The sequence below is a fragment of the Ciona intestinalis genome, chromosome 9, assembly GCF_000224145.3.
Source record: "Ciona intestinalis chromosome 9, KH, whole genome shotgun sequence".
In the NCBI taxonomy this organism is placed as follows: Eukaryota; Metazoa; Chordata; class Ascidiacea; order Phlebobranchia; family Cionidae; genus Ciona; species Ciona intestinalis.
Window position 1 is genome coordinate 6,407,191 of NC_020174.2, and position 16,580 is coordinate 6,423,770.

Genomic DNA, 16,580 nt, shown 5'->3' on the forward strand with positions numbered 1-16,580 from the left:
ATGGAAGATGGCTCAAGTGCAACTACACCAATGTACAAGAATGCGAGTTCACCGCAACCGCTCTTAACTCCGGTGAGAAGTACCAGTTCCGTGTAACTGCTAGAAACGCCTCGGGAACTGTAAGCAAACCTTCAATACCAAGTGCTGAGGTTGTTTGCCACGATGACTTCCAACCACCTATGATTCAGCTCGACACAGATATTCTTGACGGAGTCAGCATTCGAGCTGGTGTTACACTCAGACTTAAAGCCACTGTAACTGGAAAACCTGCACCGAAGATTGTTTGGACCCAAGACGGGAAGGAACTTGTTTCAAATGCACAAACTGAAATCACCAAGAACAAAAACGTCAGTTTGGTAACGATCAAAGACACGAGTAGACTCAACAGCGGTACATATGTGATTACTGCACGAAACCCTTGCGCCACAAAGGACATGGACGTGAAGGTGACTGTATTGGACAAACCAGGACCACCCGAAGGACCAGTCAAGTTTACATCACTAACAAAAGACAAGGTTACTCTATGGTGGGGAACACCAAAAGACACAGGCGGGGCTACTATTGAAAACTATGTGATTGAAAAGCGGGAAACAACTAGATTGAACTGGGCTTTGGTCACTGCTTGCTGTGAATCGACAAACCAAACGGTAAACAGGTTGATCAAAAACCATGAATATCAGTTCAGGATATCTGCACAAAACAAGTACGGTGTTGGTGCGCCTCTTCTTTCGGAGCCGGTGGTTGCAAAGGTCAACTACACAGTACCAAGCCCACCAGGCCAACCACAATATTCAAGCTCGACTACGGATTCAATAACAATAACGTTCAGTCGGCCAACAAATGATGGCGGTAACGATATCATCGGTTACAACGTTGAACGTCGAGAGAAGAAGAGCATGAGATGGGTCCAAGTCACAAAGAAGTTAACGACAGAGCTTCGATGTCGAGTGCCGGCTCTCACTGAAGGAAGTGAATACGAATTCCGCGTCTTTGCCGAAAACGCAGCTGGACCAAGTAAACCAAGTGAAACCTCGTCTCTCATTGTATGTCAAGAGCCCATTGGGCCGCCTGGGGCACCGGGTGTTGCACGAGTGACTGACACAACGAGAAGCACAATTGCGCTAAATTGGACGCCGCCCATGTACGATGGCGGAAGCATCGTTATTGGATACGTTGTAGAGGCACGTAAGGTTGTAGCACAGCCACAACAGGAGACTGAACAACAAACCAAACAAACTGAGGAAGAAGACTGGATTCGAATCAATCCAGATTTCATCAGATCATGCGAGTACATTGTTCCTAACTTACAAGCTGGAGCCGAGTACAACATCCGAATCCGAGCAGTTAATGCTGCTGGAGTCGGTGAGGCAACTCCTGTGTCCGGTAAAATTATGGCAACTGACAAACTGGAAGTTCCCGACTTCCAAATCGATGCAGATTTCAAATCGCATTACGTTGTGCGCGCCGGAGCTTCCTTGAGACTCTTTGTTCTCTACCACGGACGTCCGCGACCCTCAGTTACTTGGTCGAAACCAGGCACTGAACTTCAGGATCGAGCTGAGATTCAAACTACTGACTACAGCACTCTTCTGTTGATTAACTCAACAACCCGCGACGATTCAGGAAAATATACTCTTACTCTTGAAAACAGCGCTGGAGAAAAGAAACTGCACCTAACCGTGAAAGTGCTGGATACCCCAGGACCAGTATCGCGTATTGGATGCAAAGAGGTTACCAGCAACTCAATCACCATTAACTGGGATGCTCCTTTGATCGATGGTGGAGCGATCGTGAAGAACTACATCATCGAAAAGAGAGAAGTATCAAGAAGAAGTTGGCAAACAGTTGCAACCAAGTGTTCAAGGACCAGTTTCAAGATTACAAAACTACAGGAAGGCACCACTTACCTGTTCCGCGTGTTGCCAGAAAACGAATACGGAATCGGTGTGCCGCGTGAAACTGAAACACCTATCACGGCTACAGAGGTACCGGCCATTCCGGGCCGATTGGACATTGACTCGGTTACAAAGAATACTGTCACGTTGTCGTGGACGAAGCCTGAATACGATGGCGGCAGCAGGATCAGTTCTTATCTGATTGAAGTTTCCGAGAAAGGATCCGGCAAGTTTACCGACTGCGGCCGTGTGAAAGGCACCGTGTTCCGTCATACCATTACTAACTTACACGAAGGATCAGAATACGAATTCCGCGTTCGAGCTAAGAACGAAGCCGGAGCTGGAGAAGCACGAGAAGCTTTCTCTTCAGTTATTACAAAAGATGAACTTGGTAAGTCTCGTAACCATTATATGCCCTTAATCGTAGAACTATCATCAATTAACATTTCTGTTTGTTTTGTAGTTGTACCAGAAGCTGACATTCGACACATTTACCATAAGACAGTAACCGTCAAAGCAGGCAGTCCGATCGAAGTCAACATCCCGATTATTGGCAAGCCGCAACCTGTTGTATCATGGATGACAAACGGAAAAGCCCTGAACGGTAAGACAACACAACCAACCATGAACAAAACTTTGTTTCTAACACCGGACTCCATAGCTTATTTACATGCTAATATTTCAACAGAGAGCGACCGAGTCGCCATGAAGACAACAGCCGATTCAACGTCCCTTCGTGTCAACGACTCGAAGAAGACGGATGCTGGCACTTACACCATGCTTATCAAGAACAACGTCGGTGAAAAGTCGTACAAACTTGAAGTGGTCGTTTTGGACATGCCTGGACCTCCAGCTGGAGAAATCCAGTTCCTCAACGTGACTGCAGACAGCATCACATTGTCATGGAATCCACCAACCGATACTGGAGGAAGCGAAATAACAAATTACGCCGTCGACTACCGAGAGTTCGGACGTTCCACTTGGTCTCCAGTTACATCATGTACAACAAGAACCACAGTAAAGGTTAACAAGTTGCAACGTTACACTGAATATCAATTCCGAGTCATCGCTGAGAGCAAGTACGGCCTTGGAGAACCGCTGCTATCAGAAATATGCAGAGCTGATTATCAATACAGTAAGTTTTTACCGAGCTTAGCTTCTACACTGGGCATTTTGAATAGTTGTTAATTTCTTTAATTTTGTAGCTGCACCAAGACAACCTGGCACACCAGAGGTTCGTGAAGTTACCAAAGACACAGTTACGATCACCTGGATGGAACCAACTCATGATGGTGGAAGTCCAATCACTGGTTATTACATTGAAAAGAAAGAGAAGAACTCGATCTTGTGGCAGAAGGACACTGAAAAGGCAACCCCGAAACTTACCCATACAATCAAAGGTAACGTGATTAAAAATGCAACAATTTACATTTGTTTTTAATAAAGCTTAATATCTTCTAAATGTTATTATTAATTTAGGTTTGTTGGAGGGTCTTGAGTATCAGTTCCGTGTCCTCGCTGAAAATGAAGCTGGAATCAGCAAGCCAGGTGATGCAAGCAGACCGGTCGAAGTCATTAGCGCTGTTGGTCCTCCTTACGACCTGGAGATCGTTGATATATCTCGCCACTCTGCTATCCTGCAATGGAAGAAACCGCTGGCTGACGGTGGAAGCAAGATTGCCTATTATTTCATCGAACGCCGCCATGTACCTGAAGGAAGATGGCTTAAGTGCAACTTTACCAATGTCACCGCAACCACCTTCGAGGTTACAGGACTCACACCAAACGACTCTTACGAATTCAGAGTCACTGCACGAAACACAATCGGTACAATGGGTCAGCCGTCCGAGGTACTAGGCCCTATTGTTTGCAAGCCTAAGTACAAGGCTCCAACAATTGAACTAGACAGCCGGTTCATGTCGGATGTTGTGCAAATTCGAGCAGGCAACGTGTTGAGACTGGAAGCTGAAATTTCTGGAAAGCCACAACCCAATGTATTTTGGTCGAAGGGCGAAACCGACTTGGAAGACAACGAAAAGATAACTATTGTGACCGCCGGCAACTCTACAGCGCTGGTAATCAAGGACATTAGTCGCGAGGACAGTGCCCGATACACACTGTTACTTCGCAACGAGTGTGGTGAAAAGAGAACTTCAATCAATGTGAAGGTACTCGACAAGCCTGGCAGGCCAAAGGGTCCAATTGCATTTAGCCGAGTGACCGCTGAAAAATGCAATTTATCCTGGGAGCGACCTGAGGAAGATGGCGGTGCTGAAATCAGCCATTATGTTGTTGAAAAGAGAGAAACCTCTCGAATTAGCTGGATCGCCGTTCACGAGACACTTGAGCACACTTCATGCACGATCCCGAACTTGATTGTCAACAACGAATACATCTTCCGCGTTTCAGCGGTAAACAAATATGGACAAGGAAAACCACTAGAATCTGAACCACTTGTGGCAAAGAATCAATTCGTTGCACCAGATGCACCGGGACAACCAGAGATTGCTGCAGCAACTAAAGACTCCATTACTATCACCTGGACACGACCAGTAAATGATGGCGGTTCGGACATCAAGAATTACATCATTGAAAAACGTGACAAGCAAGGCTACAGATGGATCCGATGTAACAAGACGCAGGAGGTTACCGACCTCCGATTCAAAGCAACTGGCTTGAGACACAAATCGATGGTAGAGTTTAGAGTAGCTGCAGAAAATGCTGCTGGAATTGGCGCTTTCAGCGATGCAAGTGTATGCGGATGTGTACAAGATCCAGTCTTTGCTCCAGCTGCTCCAGTTCATCTCAAGGTAACGGACTCTACAAGAAGCAGTATCAGTTTGGCGTGGGCTCCTCCATTGTTTGACGGTGGTTCTCCGGTCGATGGCTACATCATTGAAGTAACAGAATGCAAAGCTGAACATGCGGACGAGTGGCAGAAGATTCACAAATCCAACTACATTCAAAGCACAGAATTCACCGCGGCTGGATTGAAACATGGTTCTGAATACAAGTTCAGAGTGTTTGCGGTCAACGTTAATGGTGTAAGTGAAGAACCAGCAACTCTCACTGACAGCGTCTTTGCAAAGGAAATTGTTGAAGAACCTGAGCTCGAACTTGACGACACATTCCGAAAGACGGTGAATGTTCATGCCGGCAAACCATTACGTTTGTATGTGTTTGTTAAAGGACGACCTACACCTTCAGTTACCTGGACCAAGGCACCACATGGTGAAGAGCTTTCGTCAAGAGCTTTCATTGAAACTCATGAAGCTGCTAGCAAACTTGAGATCGAAAAGGTTGATCGTCATGATGCTGGAAAATATACCATTGCCGTCGAGAACGCAAGCGGACGCAAAGAAGCTTCTATTAGCGTACGGGTCTACGATACACCAGGACCACCTGGTCCAATTGTAATCCGTGAAGTGACAAGGAACTCTGTCTCATTTGCTTGGGAATCACCTGAGATAGATGGTGGCAGTGCTGTCCGAAGCTATGTCGTTGAAAAACGCGAATCCACTCGACGAGCATGGAGTACCGTCACAACAAAATGCTCAAAGATGAGTTTCAAGATCAACGATCTGATTGAAGGAGTTTCCTATTTCTTCCGAGTTCTCGGGGAAAACGAGCACGGAGTTGGCGAGGGAAGAGAAACAGAAAACGCCATCAAGATATCAGAACAACCTTCAGTTCCTGCCTCTGTCGAAGTTACCGATGTCACAGCCAGCAGCGTCTCGCTTGCTTGGGAAAGACCAGAACAAGATGGTGGATCTCGTATTGAGGGATACATTGTCGAGGTTATGGAGAAAGGTAAAGAACAATGGATCAGGGCTGGAAAGACAAAGGAGCAACACTACACTGTTAAGGGTCTGAAAGATGGTCTCGACTATTATTTCCGCATTAGAGCCAAAAACGAGAGTGGACTCGGCGATGCACGTGAGTTGCTATCGTCCGTTACCGTGAAGGAACAACTTGCTTCTCCGGCTGTTGATATGAGCAGCTTGCCGCAGAAGACACTTAACGTTAAAGCTGGATCACCAATCCAGTTGAACCTTCCTATTTCTGGCCGACCAGCGCCTACAGCTATTTGGACAAAGAACGAACAACCAATAAAAGAAGATCTGCATCGAACCACTGTCAAGTCAACGGCAACCAATGCTTCGTTGGAGATTCGTGAATCTACAGTCGAAGATCGTGGCGATTACCGCATAACACTGAAGAACTCTTCTGGCACATGCACACAACTTATTCGAGTCGTTATACTTGATGTACCGCAACCACCAGAGGGACCAGTGGAAGTATCTGATATTACTTCGACATCCATGGTACTAAACTGGAAGCTACCAAGCTACGACGGTGGAGCAGCCATCAGTAATTATGTTGTGGAAAAACGAGAGAGCCATCGACCCAATTGGGTTTGCGTCAGCGGAACAGTTACTAGGACGAACATGAAAGTAACCCACTTGAACGAAGATTCTGAATACGTTTTCCGCGTACTCGCGCAAAATCGATTTGGAGTCAGCAAGCCGTTGATGTCGGATGAAGTTGTAGCTCAGAGTCAATATGGCCTTCCTGGTGCAACCGGTGCCCCGCAAGTTAGCTCAGTCAGTAAAGATAGCCAGACAATCGTCTGGATGGAACCCGTTAACGATGGTGGAACAGAAATCACTGGCTACATCGTCGAACGCAAAGAACCAAAAGCATCACGCTGGATACGAGCGACAAGAACACCTATAACACAGACCCGTTATGTCAGCAGTGGACTTATCGAAGGTGTCGAATACATCCACAGAATTATTGCTGTGAATGCTAAAGGAGAAGGAAAGCCAAGCAAGGAGACTTCTCCTGCTACTTGCCAAGAACCAGTTGCTCCACCAAGCGCGCCAAGAAACTTACGCATAGTGGACATGACAAAAGCATCATTGTCTGTTGCTTGGGACAAGCCAGAATACGAAGGCGGTTCCAAACTACTTGGATACTACATCGAAATTCGCAAAGATGGTTCATGGTGGGAACGATACAATGCAACTCCAATCCGCATCACAGAGTATACACTTAAAGGAATGCCCGAAGGTGACGAGTTCTATCTTCGCATTCTTGCCATTAACGCAGGAGGTTCCGGACCACCGATGGAAATGGGAAATGCTATTGTTGTGAAAGATCAAAGTGGTCCACCAGAAGTATTGAAATCTTTCGAAGAGCCAATTGTGGTCAGGAAAGGCGGAGTAATTAGCCTCCGGGTTCCTTTTAAATGTCGACCATCACCACAAGCAACGTGGAAGAAGATTTCAGGTCCTGAAGTCGATCTCAACCTTCGGGCAATGATAGCACTTCAAACTGATGTCGCCGAGCTGGTCATCAAAGGCGTAGATCGTCGAGATGCAGGAGAATACGAAGTGACCCTATCTAACAAGCTTGGAGAGAAATCAGTGGCTATTCGTGTTCAAGTAATCGGAAAGCCCGACGCTCCAGAGGGCCCGCTGCAGTTTGGCGACATGCAAGCTACGTCACTGAACATCGTATGGAAACCAGTGATTAACGACGGGGGAAGTGAAGTGACCAACTACGTTGTAGAGAAACGAGAGGTTGGAAAAACAGCATGGACAACTGTCGACTCTAAGATTAGATCGACCCAATGCTGTGCTAAAGGTCTCACAGAAGGCAGTGAATATTTCTTCAGGGTATTTGCAGAAAACACATTCGGATTGGGCGACGCTCTTCAATGCACTGAGACAGTCACTCCTAAGAATCCACTATTCACACCACAGCCACCACAGCTTGTTGAAATCAACGAGGTGAGGAAAGACAAAGTGTTCCTTGCGTGGACAAGGTCGCGTGATGATGGCGGTTCAAGGGTAACTGGATACTTCGTTGAACGTAAAGAAGCTGGATCAGATAGATGGGTCCGAGTGAACAAGGTGCTGACCAAGAATCTTTCATTTACCGTTCAAGGATTAGTGGAGGATGCTGAATATCAATTCCGCGTTGTTGCTCTCAATGATGTGGGAGAAGGTGAACCATCTGAACCAACCGAGTTGATTCAGTGCAAAGATCCTTTCGATAAACCATCATGCCCTGAAGACATTGAAGTACATCATGTAACTAAAGACTCCGTTACATTGGCTTGGAACAAACCTGAGTTCGACGGAGGAAAGGGAATTAGGGGATATGCCATTGAACACCGAGAATTCGGAATGACAATCTGGAAGCAGAGTCACGAGGACATGATACGGGATCGAATTTACCAAATCGGAGGTTTGGACCAAGGAGCAGAATACGAGTTCCGCTTGTTCGCTATTAACGAGCAAGGAAAATCCCGCCCTAAGATGATGGAGATGCCGGTGGCCACTAAGAAAGCTGCTGGTGAGAAGCCAGAAATTGTAGAAGCGTTGACCACTGTTGTTGGCGTGCGGGAATCAACTGCTACACTGACATGCAAAGTATCTGGCCGGCCTATGCCTGATATAACCTGGATAAGGTACGGAAAAGAATTACAGAGCGGTCGCAAGTACAAGATGATTTCAGAAGGACAAGTCAACCAGTTGAACATCATTAACTGTTGCGATGAAGACGAAGGTTGTTACTCTATGGTGGCAAAGAACAACGTTGGATCTGCTGACACAGAGGGCAAGGTTGTTGTTGAAGGCGTGCCGGTCTTGGACAACCGAAACTTGAGGTTCAAAGATCATGTCATCGGTAAGAACGGCCAAACATTAAGAATTCACGTTCCGTATACTGGACGCCCCATGGCACAAGTTGTTTGGTCAAAGGAAGGACGTCGATTCGACAAGAGTGATCGACATGAGATTGAAACGACCGAAACGTACACGCACCTCGTGATTAAAACATCGGACAGAACGAAGGACGTAGGAAAATATCTCGTAAAGTTGACCAACGCTCATGGCCACAACGTTTACTCGATTAATGTTGAAATACAGGATGTACCACACCCACCAACCAATGTCGAAGTATCAGACATCACATATAAGAGCATGGTACTCAACTGGAAAGCGCCAGAAGACGACGGCGGTGCTCCTGTTTCAAACTATATCGTGGAGAAACGCGACATTGAAGACGAAGAAGGCAAATGGTCTCTTGTAACTTCCCGCGTTGCACAAACTTCATACAAGGTTGAACGATTGGTAGAGAAGCATGCTTACTACTTCCGTATTTCGGCCGAAAATTGCTTCGGTGTTTCTAAGCCTTTGGAAACCGACGCCCCGGTTGCAGCCAAGCCACCACACAACGTACCAGAACAGCCAACACAGCTTATGGTGAGCGGTGTTTCCAAAACTGGATGCACACTCAACTGGAAACAACCTAAGGATGGCGGAAGCAGAATCACAAACTACACCATTCAGCGAAGAGATACCAAACGACCTCGCTGGAGACGAATCAACGATGAGACTCACACACAGTCAGTATACAACGTTACTGGACTTGTGGAGGGCATTAGTTACGAGTTCCGCATCATTGCCGAGAACGCCGTCGGACCTTCTGAACCATCGGATGTATCTGAGCAGGTTCTACCTAAAGACGACATCAGAATTGCTGCTCCTAAATTTGCCGAGTCGATCAGAGATTTGGTTGTCAAGCCAAATTCAAACGCAACTTTCAGCTGCAAGGTTACTGGTCAACCAAAACCGATCATTAAGTGGTACAAGGGAGGCAAAGAAATGACAGGATGTTCTCAATACAAGATATCCGAAGCCAAGGGAAATCATTACACCTTGGTTGTACATGATGTTACTACTGAACAAGAAGGACCATACACCGTCCGTGCAACTAACCAAGGAGGTTCAATCTCACAGACAGTTGATCTGATTGTCCAACTTCCAGCAAAGGTTAACTTACCAAAATATATGATGACTGAAGCTACAGTATGCAAAGTGCACGAAGTCGTTAGCATCAAAGTTCCAATTGAAGGTCGTCCTCAACCCGATGTCACGTGGACCAAAGCTGGCAAATTGGTGTCTGCCGATCACCACAGACAGTTCATTACCACGTCGTCCTTCACATCGATGACTATTACCAACGCAGAGCGAAACGATTCTGGTTTCTACAACGTGATAGTGAAAAATCGCTTCGGTACAAACCAAGCTACTGTTGAGCTGCTGGTTGGAGATGTCCCAGCTAAACCTGAGAACCTCAAGGTGTCTAATGTCACACGAGATTCAGTTGACTTAACCTGGAAGGAACCATCAGATAACGGTGGCAAACCTGTCCTGAAGTATGTTATCGAGAAGAGCACAACATCCAGCGATAGATGGTTGAAGGTTTCATCGTCAGGCACGTGCAAGTACACTGTATGCAATCTCTCCGGAAAGACAGGATATCTGTTCAGAGTCCTCGCTGAGAACGAGTACGGGCAGAGTAAACCATCAGGTCCGTCAGATGCTGTAACAACTAAAGAAGATCGAATGATGGCAGCCAACTACGATGATATGGTTGATGCTACAGAGAAATTTGTGGCAACCGAAGCAGTAGTCAACAAGAGCAGTGTTCTTGATAAATACCAGATAATGGAACAACTTGGACGAGGAACATTTGGTACGGTACATCGTGCACGTGAGATTCTCACAGGCAAGACCTTCGCTGCAAAACTCTGCCGATTTACTGATGAAGCCGAAAAGGCGCCAATCAACAGAGAAGTTGCAATTATGCGTAAACTGCAGCATCCTCGTGTTCTTCAGTTGCATGAAGTATTCGATACCAAGGGTGAAACCGCGCTCGTTGTGCAGTTCGTGTCCGGAGGAGATCTTCTTGAAAGAGTCATTGCAACGAAGTTTGAGCTGAACGAGAACGTTTGTGCATATCTCATCAAACAGGTGCTCGAAGCACTAGCTTACGTTCACCCGCAGAACATTGCCCATCTCGACATCAAACCAGAGAACATATTGTTCGTCACTCGCAAGAGCAGGAAGATCAAGCTCATCGACTTTGGAGTATCACGGGAACTGAAAACAGGAGAAGGTAATTATTCGTTTGATTTTGTACTCAATTTATGTCTATGTAACATATGTTAAGGTATTAAAACCTAACCACGCTTATTTGACAGGTCTACGAATCTCGTACGGCACTCCTGATTTCTGCGCTCCTGAAGTTGTACAAAACGATACCGTAGGCTGTGCAACAGACATGTGGTCGGTTGGTGTTCTGACTTACCTTATGCTCACTGGACTGTCGCCATTCCAAGGCGAAAATGACAACGAAACCTTACGAAATGTGGCTGAGGCCGATTATAACTTCGACCACGAAGCGTGGAGATTCATTTCGGACGACGCACTTGACTTCATTGACAGACTTCTAGTTAAAGAGAAGCGCGAGCGAATGACTGCGGATGATGCTCTTGAACATCCTTGGCTGCGAACCTTGCATCCAGAAGTAGATGAAGACCTCATTGAGCGAAGATCTGTTGCGATCCAGACCACACTCCATAGGAAGTTTTACCAGACGATTAAAAAGCAAGACACCTCAACTGTTATCATCTCATTGGGAAGATACGCATCTGGAGGAGCCTTGCGATCACTGAAGGGTAAATCTGTTGCTAAGGTCAAGGTGCAGTCCGTTGACATGACGCCACAACTTATGCCGATGCACCATGTCTTCGTGAAAGAAAAGGACGACGCCAAGCTTACTTGTCGAATCCGTGATGCCGACAATGATGAAACAATCACTTGGTAAGAAGCGGTTTATTTCCAACAGCTTTATCCGTTTTATAACTAAATATTCGCAGGATGTTACTTACGCATGTGTTTTCTTCTCTTAGGTACAAAGACAACTTAAAACTTGAAGAAGGAGATAAATATGAATTCTCATACGACACCCACACCAGCTCAGCCTCGCTTTACGTGAAGGGAATCGTTCGAACTGACGATGGAACATACAAGTGCAGAGTTGAGAACGCATTCGGTTCATCAACACAGATTTGTGAAGTTTGCGTTGAACTGAAAACTAGGTGCGTATTTCAACCTACACCCGCTTGCACTGTATACCAGTTTTGTTACAGGCACAGAGTTAACCAAATGAATTCCTATTTCAGAGAGTGGACTCGAACTCGAAGAAGCATTTACCTGAACCGACATAAGAAACGCGGCCGCAAGACAGCTGCAAGCGAGATTTCTCGAATTATCAAGTGTCCACCCGAGTTTACTTTGCCATTGTACAACAGGACGGTTTACACCGGGGACACCGCTCTCTTTACCATAACTGGTAAGTTTGCACACCTTTTAATCACAACGTTCAGTCCGACAACGTATTTAAAACTCAACCTTCTTGTACAGTTACCGTGCACCCGGCACCTGAAATCAGTTGGTTCCACAATGGTCAAAAGATCAAAATTAATCCTGATGACACTCACTACTCTGAAATTCGTGAAAAGGGACTTTACACGCTTGAGATCAGAAGATGCCAGCTAGAGGATTCTGGTGAAGTCATCGTTCATGCTAAGAACGCTTACGGCGAGGACGAATGTAAAGCGGCGCTGGTTGTGCAAGGTTGGTTAACTCTTAACTGTCTTACCCCAACGGGTTATGGTAATTTGTGAATGTTTTTTTTTTATAACGTCTTTGTGCCCAACAGACAAACCACTAAAGGAAGACCTCAGTGTTCGACCAATGTTCCGACGACTTCTTGCTAACCAAGAGGTTGATGAAAGCGAGAACGCGAGGTTCGACATCCGTGTTACTGGATTCCCCAAACCAACAATTGAATGGTAAGCCTTCGCATTCGTGTTTCTTATACAAAAACATATTACCGTAAAAATGTGATTCCGAACTAAATATATTTTCATAACAGGGAGAAGGACGGTAAACCAATTCGACCAGACCACCACCACGACATTGAATGGGAAGACATGCATTCTTGCTATCTGCTCATCCGCGACACCTTCCAACAGGATTCGGGACAATACAAAGTAACTGCCAAGAACTCAGCTGGTACTGCAAGTTGTCAAGCAACATTACAAGTTCACGCAATCACATACCAAAAACGCAAGAAGTAAGTATGACAACACTGTTTATTAATTGTAACAGGAGTGTCGGTTTTGTATTTGCTGATTTCTAAACGTTGTTTTTTATTTCAGAGCAAGAAAAGATGCTGACTTGTTTGCACGAGAAAAGGCTTACCAGTTAGCCGACAAGGTCTCAGTCCTGAAGGGTGAATCGGTTGATGTGCGATTCAACGACGCTGCAAAAGAAGCGCTCCTGACTGCTTCGACACAGGGAATGTTCCACCGCGAACCCATCAGCGATTCGGAACAGAAACTTGAAAAAGAGAGAATCAAAGAAGAAAGAAAACGAGAGCTCAATCTGAGGATGCCTTACGTAATGCCAGAACCACTGCAACGATCGGAAAAGAGTCTCAAAGAGGATCCCGCTCTCACCAATTTCGTACCATTGAGCGACTTCAAATGGTACAAGAAGGTTAGAGATGCCAATGAAGTTTATCACCCAACAGATATATCTCGAGATGAACGAAGATCGTACCGTGTGCGTCGCCAGTTCGTTCCGGATGTAGCTTACATTGTACCAGACAAACGTATCGGATCTACCAGGTGGGTAACGAAACATACAATACAAACAGTTATGCTAAACATCGGCAGTCATGATAACAAACTATTCCATTTTAGACGAGAGCGACCACGAGTAATAGACGACATTATGATTGATGATTACGCTCGACACCGTGAGCCGACCCTATCTCCCGACGAAGAGGAGATCCCACAAAGGAAGAGACACAGATCATTTTCTCCAGGTCGAAAACACCATCCACGACCATTTGTTCCACCTGCATGGAAACAATACTTCAAGCCGATGTCCGATGATGAGAAAGTGCTTCAACCAGTGCAGAGTTACTTGGACCAAACCACCGCCAACGAATACATGCAGGAGATGGAACAACGAGGCGAAGAACCGAGACGTGAAGAATTCAAAAGCTACTCCGAACTTCTGCGCGAACAGCGAGAATCTCTTGCACAAAGAGAAGTAAAAACTGTTGAGCAGGAAGATGGTATCTACCAATACAAACCGATAAAGATTCCAAAACGTGACCCGTATTCGCAAACTTACCAAGAACTGAGAGCGAAACACGATAGCGCCGTTTCAAGAACCAAGAAACTAAAGTAAGTATTTTTCTTTGCACAAACTTATAAATAAAACGATACAATTCCTATGATGGGCACTCACCAATTATTCCTTTTTAACAGAACCACCGAGCTCACTAGTGGCAAGGTCGTTGATATCGAATCGGACGATGAACTACTTCGACCAGTTAACTACGACACATGGAAGTATGCCGGTGTAAAAACCGAAGCCGATCTTCCAACAACTAAACCAGCACGCCGACAACGTTCCACGTCTGCATCCTCTGCTGCCTCTGAAAGCGACGGTGATTTTAATTACCAACGCAAACGTCGCGAGCGAGAACGAAGAAGACAAGAACAAGTCGATGAAATGGAAATCGAGATGGAAATGATTAAATCCGCATCAAAGAAACGCTTCACTAAAAAAGCTCGTGATGAGGAACCAAATTACTTGAAGAAACTTAGACGACGAAGGTGAGGTTTCGAGTATAGTAGAACACACTATACAATAATGGATATTACATTGATGTCGTCAGTGTGTTTTTGACAGTCTTCCTAAATCTTGTTCTACTTGCAGATCATTTGAATTCGAAGAGCTGATGCGACCAGTCACTGATGTTGTATCAAAGAAGAAGAAACGACGACCAGTTTACTCTTCGTCCTCGTCATCCTCGTCAAGCGAAAGCAGCGATGAGGAATATTACCGAAGACAACAATCAAGGAAACAACGAAAATCAAAACGATCAAGGTAAGCGTCTGATTCACAGTGTTAACATTTGTCGAATTTGTTCCCAACAATTTCGCTTACACACATAATCTTCCTACAGACGATACGATGAATACGAGGAAGATCTTTCATCTGGAATCGAGTTCACCAGCTCACGTCTGAAAGCAAGAGGTGACCAAGGAGTGACGTCATCTGCTGCAGATTACGCGCCAAACTTCCAACTGCGCATGCGCAGCCATGTTGTTCCTGCTGGTATGAGCACCAAGCTTAGCGCGTTTGTGCGCGGTCGACCTGAACCACAGATCACGTGGTACAGGAACGGAACAGAACTCGCATCCGGAGGAACTAAATATTACGTCAGCAACATTGGAGGTAGGAATCCTAAAATATATCTTCTTCCCAAGTGTTTATATCTTGAATTACTTACGCTAACGAATGTTTGTTCTACAGGAGTCACAACACTTGAAATTGTACGATGCCACGAAGGAGACAGCGGTACCTACCGTTGCTCGGCTAAAAACTACAAGGGCGAAACATCAGACTACGCCACACTCGAAGTTACAGGATCCGAGTTCGAGTCCAGTGCTTCGAAACGAGGTGTGCAAGACTTCCACGTGAGTTTGGACATGATCGACGCACGTACGAGCATTTCAAGAAACCGATTCGAAACTGTGACACATCTGACACCGGCCAACGAACGAGTGGAGTCTCGAAGTTCAACCGCATTTGACGAGCGAGGACTTTCCCGCTCATCTGGATTCAGTCCTTATGTTACATCAGAAAGTAGGATGGGAAGCGCAACTCCTTCGTCATCTGCTGGAGCTCCGTACTTTGTACTACAGCCGAAGAGTCAATATGTGCTCGAGGGAGACGTGGCAACGTTTTCAGCGCAGTGCGACGGAAAACCATCACCAAAACGTAAGTGAAAACTAATTGAGCATTTTCATGTAAAAACCAACTCTCGAATTTTGTGAGATTTTAAACCATTATATTTTGTGCAGTGACTTGGTACCACGATGGCCGTATCATCAAGGACAACGAAAAATACAACCTTGGTGCAAACCGAGGAAAGAGAACGCTGGAAATCCGAGACTGTCGTCTTATGGATGCCGGCAACTATCAATGCATCGCTGAATCCAGCAAAGGATCCGCGACCACTGACTTTACCTTGGACGTGACACCACGACGACGACCAACACCAGCAGCAACTTCTGTTTATGAAAAGTAAGCACTTTGACGAAATATACAAATACAGAAATGCATTGAGACCGCAGTGTTCATTTACTAATGACCCTTCTACCTACCAGATCATCGCCAATGGGTCGAGCTGCATCAAGACAACGCAGAGGGCCCATGGTCGTCGGTCAACTCCATGTTGAGTTGAGACTGGATGGTAAAGTCCATATTGAATGCAGCGTTTCAAATCCAGACGATGTCAAGCGTGTGGAATGGACAAAGGACGGTGCGGCAATTCGGTAAGTTTTAAACTACCTATTTCTCTTTTCCGTGCCCTAATATTTGCTTGGTTTTAAACGGATGATTTATTCTTTCAGTTTTTCAAGCGGTCGCATGAAGTCTGAAACATTCGGCGCTTGCTACTCGTTGATCATCAATGACCTCTTTGAGGAAGACGCGGGATCATACGAATGTGAGTTGATTGGAACCAACGGTGGATCATCAACTACAACTTGCAGCATGTCACCGCAATCTTGCGCCAGCATGCGGAAAAAGATTAGCAAACTTGCCGGCACTCGAGGTCACTCGAGTATGGAACAATCACCGATGAGTGGTTTGATGCAGCACATGGAAAGATCCATTGAACAGACATCGAAAATTACTTCATTTTCATCAAAATCATCTTCGACATCGAGCAAAG

At 45.7% G+C, this 16,580-nt stretch overlaps 1 protein-coding gene across 2 annotated transcripts in view; it reads left to right on the forward strand.

Annotated features, from left to right (window-relative positions):
* The window catches only part of con (connectin), a gene marked incomplete in the record, with an annotated part of 129,125 nt that overhangs the window by 110,536 nt on the left and 2,009 nt on the right, over nucleotides 1-16,580 (forward strand). Inside the window, 22 exon segments of one of the 2 annotated variants that reach the window (NM_001278993.1) lie at nucleotides 656-2,286; nucleotides 2,359-2,499; nucleotides 2,584-3,030; nucleotides 3,101-3,295; nucleotides 3,375-7,009; nucleotides 7,012-7,034; nucleotides 7,036-10,868; nucleotides 10,954-11,575; nucleotides 11,665-11,853; nucleotides 11,938-12,107; nucleotides 12,179-12,391; nucleotides 12,477-12,609; nucleotides 12,693-12,893; nucleotides 12,979-13,449; nucleotides 13,525-14,016; nucleotides 14,101-14,451; nucleotides 14,555-14,725; nucleotides 14,805-15,076; nucleotides 15,155-15,622; nucleotides 15,706-15,928; nucleotides 16,012-16,179; nucleotides 16,258-16,580. In NM_001278993.1, the coding sequence (NP_001265922.1) occupies nucleotides 656-2,286; nucleotides 2,359-2,499; nucleotides 2,584-3,030; nucleotides 3,101-3,295; nucleotides 3,375-7,009; nucleotides 7,012-7,034; nucleotides 7,036-10,868; nucleotides 10,954-11,575; nucleotides 11,665-11,853; nucleotides 11,938-12,107; nucleotides 12,179-12,391; nucleotides 12,477-12,609; nucleotides 12,693-12,893; nucleotides 12,979-13,449; nucleotides 13,525-14,016; nucleotides 14,101-14,451; nucleotides 14,555-14,725; nucleotides 14,805-15,076; nucleotides 15,155-15,622; nucleotides 15,706-15,928; nucleotides 16,012-16,179; nucleotides 16,258-16,580 (14,372 nt within the window). 2 annotated transcript variants of the gene reach the window in all.